We start from the raw sequence: 15,188 nt of genomic DNA on the forward strand, positions 1-15,188 counted from the left end.
TGTGTGTGTGTGTGTGAGTGAAAAAGAGTGGTCAGGGAGGGTGTGTGTGTGTGTGTGTGAAAAAGAGTGGTCAGGGAGGGGTGTGTGTGAAAAAGAGTGGTCAGGGAGGGGTGTGTGAGAAAAAGAGAGAGTGGTTAGGGAGGTGTGTGTGTGTGTGTGTGTGAAAAAGAGAGTGGTCAGGGAAGGGTGTGTGAAAAAGAGAGTGGTCAGGGAGGTGTGTGTGTGTGAAAAATAGAGTGGTCAGGGAGGTGTGTGTGTGTGAAAAAGAGAGTGGTCAGGGAGGGGCATGAGTGTGTGTGAAAAAGAGAGTGGTCAGGGAGGGGTGTGTGTGAAAAAGAGAGTGGTCAGGGAGGGGTGTGTGTGAGAAAGAGACATTGGTCACGGAAATGACTGGTGTGTGTGAGAAAGAGACATTGGTCAGGGAGATGACTGGTGTGTGTGTGTGTGTGAGAAAGAGACATTGATCAGGGAGATGACTAGTGTGTGTGTGTGTGTGTGAGTGAGAAAGAGACATTGGTCAGGGAGATGACTGGTGTGTGTGTGAGTGAAAAAGAGTGTGGTCAGGGAGGTGTGTGTGTGTGTGTGTGTGAAAAAGAGTGGTCAGGGAGGGGTGTGTGAGAAAGAGAGAGAGTAGTCAGGGAGGTGTGTGTGTGTGTGAAAAAGAGAGTGGTCAGGAAGGGGTGTGTGTGTGAAAAAGAGAGTGGTCAGGGACTGGTGTGTGAGAAAAAGAGAGTAGTAAGGGAGGGGTGTGTGTGTGTGAAAAAGAGAGTAGTCAGGGAGGTGTGTGTGTGTGAAAAAGAGAGTGGTCAGGAAGGGGTGTGTGTGTGAAAAAGAGAGTGGTCAGGGAGGGGTGTGTGTGTGTGAAAAAGAGTGGTCAGGGAAATGACTGGTGTGTGTGTGAGAAAGAGACATTGCTCAGGGAGAAGACTGGTGTGTGTGTGTGTGTGTGTGTGTGTGAGAAAGAAACATTGGTCAGGGAGATGACGGGTGTGTGTGTGTATGTGTGTGTGTGAGAAAGAAACATTGGTCAGGGAGATGACTGGTGTGTGCGAGAAAGAGACATTGGTCAGGGAGATGACTGGTGTGTGCGTGTGTGTGAGAAAGAGACATTGGTCAGGGAGATGACTGGTGTGTGCGTGTGTGTGAGAAAGAGTCATTGGTCAGGGAGATGACTGGTGTGTGCGTGTGTGTGAGAAAGAGACATTGGTCAGGGAGATGACTGGTGTGTGCGTGTGTGTGAAAAAGAGAGTGGTCAGGGAGGGGATGTGTGCGTGTGTGTGAAAAGAGAGTGGTCAGGGAGGGGTGTGTGTGTGTGTGAGAAAGAGACATTGGACAGGGAAATGACTGGTGTGTGTGTGTGAGAGAGGGAGATGACTGGTGTGTGTGTGTGTGTGTGTGTGTGTGAGAAAGAGACATTGGTCAGGAAGATGACTGGTGTGTGTGTGTGTGTGTGTGTGTGAGAAAGAGACATTGGTCAGGGAGATGACTGGTGTGTGTGTGTGTGTGAGAAAGAGACATTGGTCAGGGAGATGACTGGTGTGTGTGTGTGTGTGTGAGTGAGAGACATTGGTCAGGGAGATGACTGGTGTGTGTGTGTGTGTGAGTGAGAGAGAGACATTGGTCAGGGAGATGACTGGTGTGTGTGTGTGTGTGTGTGAGTGAGAGAGAGACATTGGTCAGGGAGATGACTGGTGTGTGTGTGAGTGAGAAAGAGACATTGGTCAGGGAGATGACTGGTGTGTGTGTGAGTGAGAAAGAGACATTGGTCAGGGAGATGACTGGTGTGTGTGTGTGTGTGTGTGTGTGAGTGAGAGAGAGACATTGGTCAGGGAGATGACTGGTGTGTGAGTGAGAAAGAGACATTGGTCAGGGAGATGACTGGTGTGTGTGTGAGTGAGAAAGAGACATTGGTCAGGGAGATGACTGGTGTGTGTGTGAGTGAGAAAGAGACATTGGTCAGGGAGATGACTGGTGTGTGTGTGTGTGTGTGTGAGTGAGAAAGAGACATTGGTCATGGAGATGACTGGTGTGTGTGTGTGAGTGAAAAAGAGAGTGGTCAGGGAGGGGTGTGTGTGTGTGAAAAAGAGAGTGGTCAGGGAGATGACTGGTGTGTGTGTGTTTGTGTGTGTGAGTGAAAAAGAGAGTGGTCAGGGAGGTGTGTGTGTGAAAAAGAGAGTGGTCAGGGAGGTGTGTGTGTGTGTGCGAAAAAGAGAGTGGTCAGGGAGGGAGGGGTGTGTGTGTGTGTGAAAAAGAGAGTGGTCAGGGAGGGAGGGGTGTGTGTGTGTGAAAAAGAGAGTGGTCAGGGAGGTGTGTGTGTGTGTGAAAAAGAGAGTGGTCAGGGAGATGACTGGTGTGTGTGTGTGTGTTTGTGTGTGTGAGTGAGAAAGAGACATTGGTAAGGGAGATGACTGGTGTGTGTGTTTGTGTGTGTGAGTGAAAAAGAGAGTGGTCAGGGAGGTGTGTGTGTGAAAAAGAGAGTGGTCAGGGAGGTGTGTGTGTGTGAAAAAGAGAGTGGTCAGGGAGGGAGGGGTGTGTGTGTGTGTGAAAAAGAGAGTGGTCAGGGAGGTGTGTGTGTATGAAAAAGAGAGTGGTCAGGGAGATGACTGGTGTGTGTGTGTGTGTGTTTGTGTGTGTGAGTGAGAAAGAGACATTGGTCAGGCAGATGACTGGTGTGTGTGTGAGAAAGAGACATTGGTCAGGGAGATGACTGGTGTGTGTGTGTGAGTGAGAAAGACATTGGTCAGGGAGATGACTGGTATGTGTGTGTGTGTGTGTGTGTGTGTGTGTGTGAGAAAGAGACATTGGTCAGGGAGATGACTGGTGTGTGTGTGTGTGAGAGTGAAAAATATAGTGGTCAGGGAGGTGTGTGTGTGTGAAAAAGAGAGTGGTCAGGGAGGTGTGTGTGTGAGAAAGAGACATTGGTCAGGGAGATGACTGGGGTGTGTGTGTGTGTTTGGGAGTGAAAAAGAGAGTAGTCAGGGAGGGGGGTGTGTGTGTGAAAAAGAGAGTAGTCAGGGAGGGGGGTGTGTGTGTGAAAAAGAGAGTGGTCAGGGAGAGGGTGTGTGTGTGTGAAAAAGAGAGTGGTCAGGGAGGGGTGTGTGTGAAAAAGAGAGTGGTCAGGGAGGTGTGTGTGTGTGTGTGTGTGTGAAAAAGAGACATTGGTCAGGGAGATGACTGGTGGGTGCGTGTGAGTGAGAGAGAGACATTGGTCAGGGAGATGACGGGTGTGTGTGTGTATGTGTGTGTGTGTGAGAAAGAGACATTGGTCATGGAGATGACTGGTGTGTGCGTGTGAGTGAGAGAGAGACATTGGTCAGGGAGATGACTGGTGTGTGTGTGTGTGAGAAAGAGACATTGGTCAGGGAGATGACTGGTGGGTGTGTGTGTGAGAAAGAGACATTGGTCAGGGAGATGACCGGTGTGTGTGTGTAAGACATTGGTCAGGGAGGTGACTGGTGTGTGTAAGTGAAAAAGAGTGGTCAGGGAGTTGTGTGTGTGTGTGTGAAAATGAGAGTGGTCAGGGAGTTGTGTGTGTGTGTGTGTGTGAAAAAGAGAGTGGTCAGGGAGGGTGTGTGTGTGTGTGAAAAAGAGTGGTCAGGGAGGGGGTGTGTGTGTGTGTGAAAAAGAGAGTGGTCAGGGAGGGGGGTGTGTGTGTGTGTGAAAAAGAGAGTGGTCAGGGAGGGGTGTGTGTGTGTGTGTGTGTGAAAAAGAGAGTGGTCAGGGAGGGGTGTGTGTGTGTGTGAAAAAGAGTGTAGTCAGGGAGTTGTGTGTGTGTGAAAAAGAGTGTAGTCAGGGAGGTGTGTGTGTGAAAAGGAGAGTAGTCAGGGAGGTGTGTGTGTGAAAGAGAGTAGTCAGGGAGGGGTGTGTGTGTGTGTGAAAAAGAGAGTGGTCAGGGAGGGGTGTGTGTGTGTGAAAAAGAGAGTGGTCAGGGAGGGGTGTGTGTGAAAAAGAGAGTGGTCAGGGAGGTGTGTGTGTGTGTGAGAAAGAGACATTGGTCAGGGAGATGACTGGTGTGTGTGTGTGTGTGTGAGAAAGAGAGTGGTCAGGGAGGTGTGTGTGTGAAAAAGAGTGGTCAGGGATGTGTGTGTGTGTGTGTGTGTGTGTGTGTGTGTGAAAAAGAGAGTGGTCAGGGAGGTGTGTGTGTTTGTGTGAAAAAGAGAGTGATCAGGGAGATGACTGGTGTGTGTGTGTGTGTGTGTGTGAGAAAGAGACATTGGTCAGGGAGATGACTGGTGGGTGTGTGTGTGAGAAAGACATTGGTCAGGGAGATGACTGGTGTGTGTTTGTGTGTGTGTGAGAAAGAGACATTGGTCAGGGAGGTGACTGGTGTGTGTGAGTGAAAAAGAGAGTGGTCAGGGAGGTGTGTGTGAAAAAGAGAGTGGTCAGGGAGGGTTGTGTGTGTGTGTGAAAAAGAGTGGTCAGGGAGGTGTGTGTGCGTGTGAAAATGAGAGTGGTCAGGGAGGTGTGTGTGAAAAAGAGAGTGGTCAGGGAGTTGTGTGTGTGTGTGTGTGTGTGTGTGAAAAAGAGAGTGGTCAGGGAGGTGTGTGTGTGTGTGTATGAAAAAGAGAGTGGTCAGGGAGGTGTGTGTGTGTGTGTGCGTGTGCACGCGTTACAGCTAGTTACAGAGGTTGTTGCATGTGGCTACCAGAGTTCCTCCAGTGCTATCAGAATGAGTCATAACTAATGCTCAGTGCATGCTGTCCCCATTTCAGTCTGGGAATAAGTCAGAGATTGGAAGGCTCAAAGAAAGAGGTTGAAGAGCAGGATGAGGAAGAGGTGCTGTGTGCGATGTGTGAACTGCACAAAGCAGGGCCTACCTATTCATGCCCTGAATATTGCCCATTAATTACTATAGTCCAGGGCTTATGCAGCAGCTAAGAAGAGGAGGCATGCACGATTATACATGTTCTCAGAAAGGAGCTCCTACACATTTAAGAGCCACTGCTGGCACTTCTTGTTTTTCCGAGGTGCTGAAAGCCAGGGGCGGATTGCAGGAAAATATCAGCCTAGGGGATTTTTTTTTAAAACTGGCCCACGGGTTACCTGAATTCCTTATATACTTTCCTTGCAGCGCATACTTCAACAGCTGATCCTTTAGAAAGACATCATGTGAGCTGGAGTCTGGCAGAAGTGAGCCAAAAAAATAAAATTTTACATTTTTCCTAAATAAGAAGTAGAAGACACCCTTGAGCAAGGTTGAGCAAACAGAGCTGTAGTTCCCCTTTCATCCACTCAATTGGTTGGGTCCACCCACAAGTTTGGTTACATCTCTTAAATACAGAGAGATATCCTGGTACAATGTTGAAGTGTCTTGCCAGCCAATCAGCTCTTGAACCAGTTGCCAAGTAATGAACCACATTGCCAACCAGTGTCAGGCATGCACACACACACATGCTCAGTTGCTCAGACTGAAGAAACTTTATTGGCACATACACACTGACACACACACACACACACACACACTCTTGTTCTCAGACACAAAGGCACACCCACACACTGACCGCAAGAAAGTGAGAGTGCATCTTTGTGTCAGAGAGACACACATACACTCACGGTCTCTCTCTCTCTCAGACATATACACATTCTGCTGTTGTGGTACTGCTCCTCATGTGCTCACACAATGAATGGCCCTCCACCCCCTGCCCCAGCATTGCCACATCACTATGACAAGTTCTTGCTTGTTGCCAGCCCTTCCCTTTCCCATTTGCAACCCTTCCCAGCTCCTCCACTCTTCAGGAGACCCATAGGTTCCACAGCCAGCTGCCCCTCTCAGAGCTCAGCCCATTCACCTCAGAGAGAGAGAGAAAGAAAATAAATTAAGGTCTGACTGAAACTGGGGAAAGTCAGTGATCTACAGCAGCACAGCTTCAGATGGAACCTTACTTTCCCATGTGGAGCCAGTAAAGCCAGGACTGGTGCAAGAGTATTAGGAATCAAAGGCAAGTCTTACTGGCTTGCATTCCTCTCTTCCCCCACTAGCCCTCAGCCTTGCCCTCCCCAAAAACAATTAAAATGTATGCATTTATAATAACTGATTTTACCTGAAATTCAAAGTATAGTCTTCTGAGGTAAAACATCACTTAAAACAATGGGTGTATTATATTAATGTACATTGCTTTGGTGCCAACCAGAAAACTCTTGCAAAAACAAAAATGGCTGTTGGAACCCATATGGTATTAGACCTATTGTAAAGCCTGTTGGGCTTGGGCATAGCCATCAGAAAGTCATGAGTAAACCTCCCATATGAAAACAGCACAGACTGCCAGCACTCAAACTGTTACAACCCTACCTATGAAAAGGCAACACTTCAAATATGACACCAGGTCCTAAAACATCAATACACCTCCTATTAGGAAAACAAAACAAAACAAGCCAGGCTGCTATAGATCCCTACATAGAAACTAGACTGTAGTAGAATACTTCACTTTGGCCACACATACAGAACTCGGACAGATCCTCACCAAATACAGAATAAAGGGACCATAAAATATAAACAGAAATGTGCTGACAAAAACTGAACTGGAAATTACAATAAGTCAGACTCCATGAAATGCAGCAAAGGAAAAAACAGAAAAAAAATTCTTGATAAAACATTAAACAATAAAATCACGAACTATAAAACTTCAATCACAATAGGAAAATCATACTAAAAATATATATTTCAAAATAGCTGATGAATAGAGCATCCAGTAATTTCACTCATATACAAATTTCTGAAGATTTCCAAAACACCAATAAAATATTTCAGACACAGTAGATTATCAAATAATATCCAATAATTAAAATTAATAAGGATAGAAAAAAAAATCCCCCATTCTTCATACCTGTTAACTTTTAATTACAGTCATCTTGAGATGGTCATGAATCAGTTGTTCTCTAGCACACGTCACACAAACTCATAATACCTACAGTACCTAAATGCAAACCAATGTGATATCTCAGATCAAATATCGGTATACAAAAATAAATAAATAAATATGCTCACTCATGCACACACAGTCTCCTTCTCTTACTGATGTGCTTGCTTGCTCTGACACACATGCTTATTGACAAACATGCTCTCACATACATGCTAACTCGTTCACTTTCCCTCACACACATGCTCAGTCATACTCATGCGCCCTGACAAACTCGCACATGTTCACTAGCACACAAACTCACTGACTCATCCGTCCAGTCACACTCACACACCTGTCATTCTCTCCCTTGCACACATGCTCACTCACACATGCTGAAATACACACTCTCAATTCCTCATACATTCAGTTATGCTCATTTATGTTCGCTTTTCTCCCCTTCTGTCTGTGAATAAGCAAAACAAACATTTTTACTTAAAATGGTGGTCAGGGAAAATCCAGGCAAGGCCCCAGAGAGGAGAGTCTGAGTGGGCTTTTGAGGGAGGGGATGGCCATTTGGTGTGGGAAGGCCCAAGGTCTGTTAAGCCCTGATGTAATATATATATACACACATCAGGGCTTAACAGTTGTTCGTTCTCTCGTTCTCTCTCTCTATATATATATATATACTTTTATTTTAAAAATGTGAAATGAGAATGAAAGGAGCCTACCGCTGAGGAAAGATGATGGAGCTGGGAGGCAGACATTTAGCCAACATGAGGCAGCAGCAGGAAGTGTGCTTGCTGCCTCCCACTGGCAAAAAACAGAAGCGGGGCAAGAGTGAATGGAGGTGGCGGCAGTGTTTCCCACGGCCATGGGGATGATGGGGCATGGGGCAAGTGTAGCGAGTAGGCCCATAGAACCGCAGCTGCTGCCACAGGGAAAATACAAAAGAAGCACTAAGCGGAGGGCTTCAGGCAAGGCTCCCACTCTCTGAAGAATGTCACATGGCTACTGTTGGTCGCCACAATTCTGTATTAGGTATGTGACTGCAGCAACCAATACCTTCCACGTGATTGGGGTGACCAGCCCACCGGGGCATGCCTGAAGCCCCGCTAGGCCACTCCACACCTGCTGAGCTAAGGCCAGGTGCTGGTCTGGATCTATGAATCAGACAATGGTGACTTTTCTGTGGCACATCTTATAAGGTCTGAAAGCGTACCAATGTGCCATGGCCCATTGGATGGGGAAAACATTGCCCTACAAAAAGGGTCCTATGAACTACACTGCTACATGGAATCCCCCATCTTTCATGCTCTCCCCTCCACCCCCATAAACACTATGAAAAACTGGTCCAGTGAACTACTAGCCATGCAGAGACCCTGACAAGTAGTGATGCAGATCAACAGATATAGATCTTTTATTTCCCACTGTGCAGCCTGTTTGTTTATTTATGTAATATCATGAATATTTTATTCAGGTTTGTTTGCCACTCTAGTAGACTTAGTGTTTAAACCAGCCATGCGTGTAGACTCAACCCAAGGCTTAGGCGTAGTATGTGGCTCTATCCAATACTTAAAAATAAACTGACACAAAGAAAAGAATGGAATATGTAAACATTAAGAAAAAAAAAGAGGACATGCTTCGGTCTGAAAATCTGCTTTATGGAGAAATTTTACCCCTTTTCTTTATGGGTTTGCGGAGTTAAATAGAAGAAGAGGAGCAGGAAAGCGCTGCCTCCTGAAGCCTCCGGATTTCAGCTGCCGAAAGTGGTTGGAAGAGGGTCCTGCGGTGGTCAATGCAACCCTGCGCCTCCTCGTGTACTGCGGCGATTTCTCTTCCTTACGCCCCTAGGAGACCCAGCACCCCCTGACCCGTCCGTACCTTGCCCGTCCTCGGTGGGTTGCCCCTGATCCGAGCTGCTCCCCTCTCCCTGCAAGTCCTCCGCTTTCTCCTCGCCTTCCTTTCCGCTCATTTCCGTATCTTCCGCACGTTTCTTCTTCGCGCTACTCAGAGACTCCGCCGCCACCCGCACACTGTGCCAAATAGCGGCGCCGCGGCTGCAACTACCGGCACCCCCTCCCCCACTTGTTATTCGCGTTTCTCAGGAGACGGGCGTGGAAGGGCGGCTGACGTTATCGCGCCAGGTTCTGCACATGTGGTGCACGTGACGTCCAGCTGCAAGCTCCACCTGTTTTCATAACATAGTTTTGTCAAGGGGCGGGGAGAACCAGCAAGAGCCTAGCAGAAGTCCAGGAGCGCTCTCTGTCACTGTCCGCGGCAGAAGCTGCCTGTTGTATTAGGATGGCTTGGTTCACAGTAGAGGATATTTTAGGGTCCTTGTTCCCATAGTTCATTTTGGGGGTAATTTTCAAACACTCCGCCTGAAATAAGTGGCAAAAAAACCCCTCATAAGTTACACCAATTTTCAAAGCGGACTTGCCTGCATAAGTCTGCTTTGAAAATTATCCTATGAAATTTGCATGCATGCATGCAATTACACCTATTATTATATGCATGGAAAAACTTTGTGAAAATTTATACATATACTTTTTAAAATCCTAAACTATTGCCCGAATTTTAAAAGCCCTGGGCGCGTAAAATTTGGGGGTTACACGCGTGGCCTCGCCCTGTGTGCGCCACGAGCATTTTCGAAAGCACCTGGCCACGCACATAACCCCCGATACGCTCAGAAGTGCTGGGCCAATTAAAAGGAGTGGGCTGGGAGGCGTGGTCTGGGCGGGGAGGGGCAGGCCAGGACAGCGCCATTAGATGCTGCCCCGGGGAAGCGCATGCTAGTAGCCAGCCGGCGCACTGAGTTTACTTCTGCTCCAGAGGAGAGGAGATGGGAAAAGGTAGGAAGGTTAGGTGGGGTATAGGGAAGTTCCCTCCCAATCCACTCCTTAATTGGACAGACTGGGAGGGAACTAGGTATGGCCTACTCACGTCGCCGTGCGTTGCTTTCTAAAATCCCCTCCCCCCATGCGTGAGCCCCGACCCGTCTGCACATGCACACGTGGAATTTAAAATCTGGCGCGCATGTGCACTCGGGAAATGTATTTTATATCATGCTCGCATATTCAGGGCCGGTGGAAGCAGTAGGCGAACTAGGCAATCGCCTAGGGCGCCGAGCATTAGGGGGCACCGAGCCGCCGATGGCTGCCGGTGGACTCATCCCACTGGCGGCTGAGTGGTGAACTACTGCTGTGCTGTGTGCTGGATACACACAGCAAGAAGATCAGCAGGGACACTCCACCACAGCCAGAAGGAAAAGGTCACGTCTAAACATGCAGGTGCTCCTTCTCCTTCCTGCCCGCGCGGCCCCGGAAGAAAAATGTTGCCGGAGCCTTGCGGGCAGGAAGGAGGACGAGCATCAGCTGCGGGCAGAAGAGGAGAAGCACAGCCCAAGAAGACCAGGGCCGCTGCAGAGCCCATCCTGTGGCGACCAGTAAAGATAGGCCCAGAGGTGAGAGAGAGGCTGAGGGCCTGTAGAGTGTGTATGTGTGCGTGTATGAGATGAGTTGAGAGATTGTGTGTGAGAGTGAGTTGAGAGACTGTGTGTGGGAGTGAAGACCTGAATGTTTGCAGAGACAGCATGTGGGAGCCTCTGTGTGTGTGTGAGAGAGACAGTATGTGACAGTGAGAACCTGTGCTTGAGCAAGACAGCATGTGGGAGTGAAAGAGAGCCTGTGTGTGTGAGTGTCAGACAGCATGTGCCAGTGAGAGATGTGTGTGTGTGTGTGTGAGAGAGAGAGAGAGAGAGAGAAAGCATGTGAGAATGAGAACCTGACTGTTTGTTTGAGGGAAGAAGACAGATAGAGAGAAAAGAAATAGAAACAAAGACAATATAAAAGGAATTGGCAAAAAAATAAGAAAGGGAAGGTGGAAAAAAAAGCCTGGGACCAACCAATTAGAAAACTAAGATCAGACAGCAAACGTAAAAAAAAAAAATTACTTTTTACTGATTGGCATGTATAGCAGTGAATGATGACATAGACTTAATTGGCATCTCAGAGACATGGTAGAAAGAGGACAACCAATGGGACAGTGCTATACCGGGGTACAAATTATATCGCAATGACAGAGAGGAGCACCCGGGAGGCGGTGAAGGCTTTATGTTCGGGATGGCATAGAGTCCAACAAGATAAACATCTTGCATGAGACTAAATGCACAATCGAATCTTTATGGGTAGAAATCCCTTGTGTGTTGGGGAAGACTATAGTGCAGGGGTGGGCAATTAATTTTCCCATGGGGCCGCATGAGAAATTGGGATGGTTTTAGAGGGCCGGACTAATATAATTAACTCAGTTCTCAATAGCCCTACTTATGAAAAGACAGCAGTTTACCACCAATGTATGTCCTCTGAGAAAACACAACAAATAAGACCGATACAAACGCTTACATGCTAGCAAAATATCTCATCTCGGTAACAGACACAGAACCGACCTAACATACTCCCAGGATCTGTAGTAATGCACATAAACTAATCCGCACACAGTTACACCTGTATTATGGAATACACTCAAACAGGAGCAACCCTATCTATGAAAAGGCAACACTACAAATATTACATCAGACCCTAAACACCAATACACCTCTTATTAGGAAAACAGAATTAACAAGCAGCTATAGATCCCCAAACAGAAATAATTGTAAAACTATACTAATAAGCAGAATAAATGTTTCTAAACAGCTATGAACAGAATAACATCCAACAATTAAAAACTCATAAAAACTATTAAACATTCTCCAAACACCAATAAAATATTTCAAAAAAGCAGACATCACACAATTAAAATGGCAGTCAAGAAAAATAAACTTAAAGCCACCTTTACTTACCCCCTCCAGCAGCTCTCCTACTCCCCTTCCCTGCAGGCCATGGCACACACCAGAAGCAGCAGTAGAAGCTAAGCTCTATACTTATGGTCCTCTTCCTTAGTGCCCATGTCTCTCACACACACACACCATACCAGTCAAACCTCCATGACCAGTTTCTGTCTCTCACACACCAATCATCTCCCAAACAGTCTTTGGCACACACACACCAGTCACCTTCCTGAACAGTTTCTCTCATGCCATACACACACACACACACAGGCTTCCCACTCCCGTGTTCTACTTGCATATATGGTCTTCTCACTCTCATAATCACTTTCTCTGTCTCTCTCTCTCACACACACACACACTCACTCACCAGTCTCTCACTCCCATGCTTGTTCTCTCCACATGCACAGGCTTCTCATTCCCAAAATCACTTTCTTTCTCTCTCTCACACACACACACACACACACACACACACCAGTCTCTCACTCCCATGTTCTCTTTCAGATATACCGGCTTCTCCCTCCCATGATGTGTCTCACACACACCCGGGTTTCTCACTCCCATGCTCACTCTTCACATGCACAGGCTTCTCATTCCCATAATCACTTTTTCTCTCTCTCTCTCTCACACACACACACACACACACACACACACACACACACACACACACCAGTCACCTGATCTCACTCATGCATACACACACACACAGGCTTCCCACTCCCAAGTTCTCTTTCAGATATACAGGCTTCTCCCTCCCATGCTGTGTCTCACACACACCCAGGTTTCTCACTCTCATGCTCACTCTCTTCACATGCACAGGCTTCTCATTCCCATAATCACTTTCTCTCTGTTACACACACACCAGTCTCTCTCATTTCCATGCTCACTCTCCACGTGCACAGGCTTCTCATTCCCTGAATCACATTCTTTCACATTCACACACACCAGTCTTTTTCTCTCACACACACAGTCACCTTACCAAGCAGTCTCTCTCTCTCTCATGCATGCACACTCACCCAGGTTTCTCACTCCCACAACTCCAGGCTTCTTATGCTCATGCTTTCCCACATACCCAGACTTCTCACTTCCATGCTTTTTCTCTCACACACACACACATCAGTCACCTCCCTGACTAATGCCTCACACTCTCACATACACATCAGTCATCTCCCTGAGCAATCACTTTCATTGTCTCTCACATACACACACACACACATCAGCTCTCTGACCACTCAATCACACACAGGCTGGCTGGCTGCTTCTCACTCTCTCTTACTCACTTCCTCTTCCCCCTACATATGTCACGGAGTTTTTTGCCGGTCCGCGGCGCGCACTCCCGGTCTCTCCCGCTGCCGTTGCCGCTGGGCTGTCAGCACGTTCAAGCCCAGTGGGAACGGCAGCGGTGTTGGAAGAAGCTGTGGCACCCGCGGCTGGGCCTTTTCTTCTTCCCGCGCCTGCCCCCCCTCCGTGACCCGAAACAGGAAGTGATACACGGAGCGGTGCGCGGGAAGGAGAAAGAGCCGTGCCGCGTCGGCTGCAGCATCGGCCCCCGAGCAATTGAACCAGCCGGCAATCGAGAAGAGTCAGCAGCATGAGCCTCCCGCAGGCCAAGAAAGAAGAATCCCTTCGGCCGCGGGAGGCTCATGCTGCTGACTCTTCTTGATTGCCGGCTGGTTCAATTGCTCGGGGGCCGATGCTGCAGCCGACGCGGCACGGCTCTTTCTCCTTCCCGCGCACCGCTCCGTGTATCACTTCCTGTTTCAGGTCACGGGAGGGGGGGGGGGCAGGCGCGGGAAGAAGAAAAGGCCAGCCGCAGGTGCCACAGCTTCTTCCAACACCGCTGCCGTTCCCAATGGGCTTGAACGTGCTGACAGCCCAGCGGCAACGGCAGCGGGAGAGACCGGGAGCGCGCGCCGCGGACCGGCAAAAAACTCCATGACATATGTAGGAAAGAAACTCGAGCGAAGACACGCTGCCCGATTGGCCGGTGCTGGGCAAGGCTTGCCCAGCACTGGCCAATTGGACAGCGTGCCTTCGCTCGAGTCACTCCCTCCTCTCCCCCCCCCCCCCCGGACGCTGTAAAAAAAAAACCAGTTCATTCTCCGCTCCCTCGCTCCCCGATTGGCCGGCCAATCGGGGAGCGAGGGAGCGGAGAATGATCTGCTGCCTTCCCTCTGCAAGGGAAGGCAGCAGTGCCTCATTCCCCGTCTGCTCTCAGCAGTGGGCGGGCCGGATTCAGACCGTAGGCGGGCCGGATTCAGCCCGCGGGCCGCCCCTTGCCCAGGTCTGCTATAGTGATAGGAGTATACTACCGTCCACCTGGTCAAGATGGTGAGACGGACAGTGAAATGCTAAGAGAAATTAGGGAACCTAACCAAATTGGTAGTGTGGTAATAATGGGAGATTTCAATTACCAATAAAGAAACATGTCTATTTATCCACAGAACAACGATCTGATTAACTTCAAGAAAAATACGTTGTATCACAATTTTTTGTTTTTTATAGTATTGGTGCTATGGGTTTTTCAAATTAATATTTCCACACAATTTATTTATGAATTTGGGACCTTCATAACACCAGCGGTGCTACAAGTATGCACTTGTGTTTCACACCGTTGTAGGTCCTTTTTAATCATAGGTCCATCAGTCCAGCTTTTGCAAAGAAATTGGAGAAATTACTTACCTGATAATTTCATTTTTCTTAGTGTAGACAGATGGACTCAGGACCAATGGGTATAGTGTACTCCTGATAGCATTTGGAGATGGATCAGATTTCAATTTGATGTCAGCCCTAGTTCATATACCCCTGCAGGAAGTGCAGCTCTTCAGTATTCTCCTCGAAAAGCATTGTGGATATGTGTATGACTGAATAATTTGAATAACTTGATTAACTTTTAACTTGGTTAACTTAATTAATTTGAACCAGTTGAAATGATTATAGCTGGAGATCGCCAGTGCCCTCAACCGAGAAATGTCGACATCCGGTAGGATGGGTGTCCTAGCTGAAGGAAAGCATGGCTTACCCGTGAATCACTCGCTCTTGCGGATGTCACCCGAGAATTCCATGAGTAACGGCAGCTGTGGGTAGGATGCTGAGTCCATCTGTCTACACTAAGGAAAACGAAATTATCAGGTAAGTAATTTCTCCATTTCCTAGCGTGTAGCAGATGGACTCAGGACCAATGGGATGTATAAAAGCTACTCCCGATCCGGGTGGGAGGCTGCCCATGACCCACTTAGTATTGCCCTTGCAAATGCTGTGTCCTCCCGAGCCTGAACATCCAGGCAGTAAAACCTGGAGAAGGTGTGGATGGAGGACCATGTCGCCACCCGGCTGATCTCGGCAGGTGACAGCATCTTGATTTCTGCCTAGGTGACTGCGTGGGCTCTATTAGAATGGGCCTTGACTAGTAAAGGCGGTGGCTTGCCTGCATCTACATAGGCCGCCTTGATGACTTCTTTGATCCAGCGGGCTATGGTTGCTCGCGAGGCCGCTTCCCCTTGCTTCTTCCCACTGTGAAGGACGAA

At 48.2% G+C, this 15,188-nt stretch overlaps 1 protein-coding gene across 4 annotated transcripts in view; it reads right to left on the reverse strand.

Annotated features, from left to right (window-relative positions):
• ERICH6 (glutamate rich 6) overlaps positions 1 to 8,948 on the reverse strand; it is a 285,150-nt gene extending 276,202 nt beyond the window's left edge. For all 4 annotated transcript variants that reach the window (XM_029616495.1, XM_029616497.1, XM_029616496.1 and 1 more), the window contains exon 1: positions 8,721 to 8,948. In XM_029616495.1, the coding sequence (XP_029472355.1) occupies positions 8,721 to 8,811 (91 nt within the window). In that variant the 5' untranslated portion in view covers positions 8,812 to 8,948. The remainder of the gene's footprint in view (positions 1 to 8,720) is intronic.
• Between the last annotated feature and the right edge of the window lie 6,240 nt (positions 8,949 to 15,188).

This window comes from Rhinatrema bivittatum, chromosome 9, assembly GCF_901001135.1.
Source record: "Rhinatrema bivittatum chromosome 9, aRhiBiv1.1, whole genome shotgun sequence".
NCBI lineage: Eukaryota > Metazoa > Chordata > Amphibia > Gymnophiona > Rhinatrematidae > Rhinatrema > Rhinatrema bivittatum.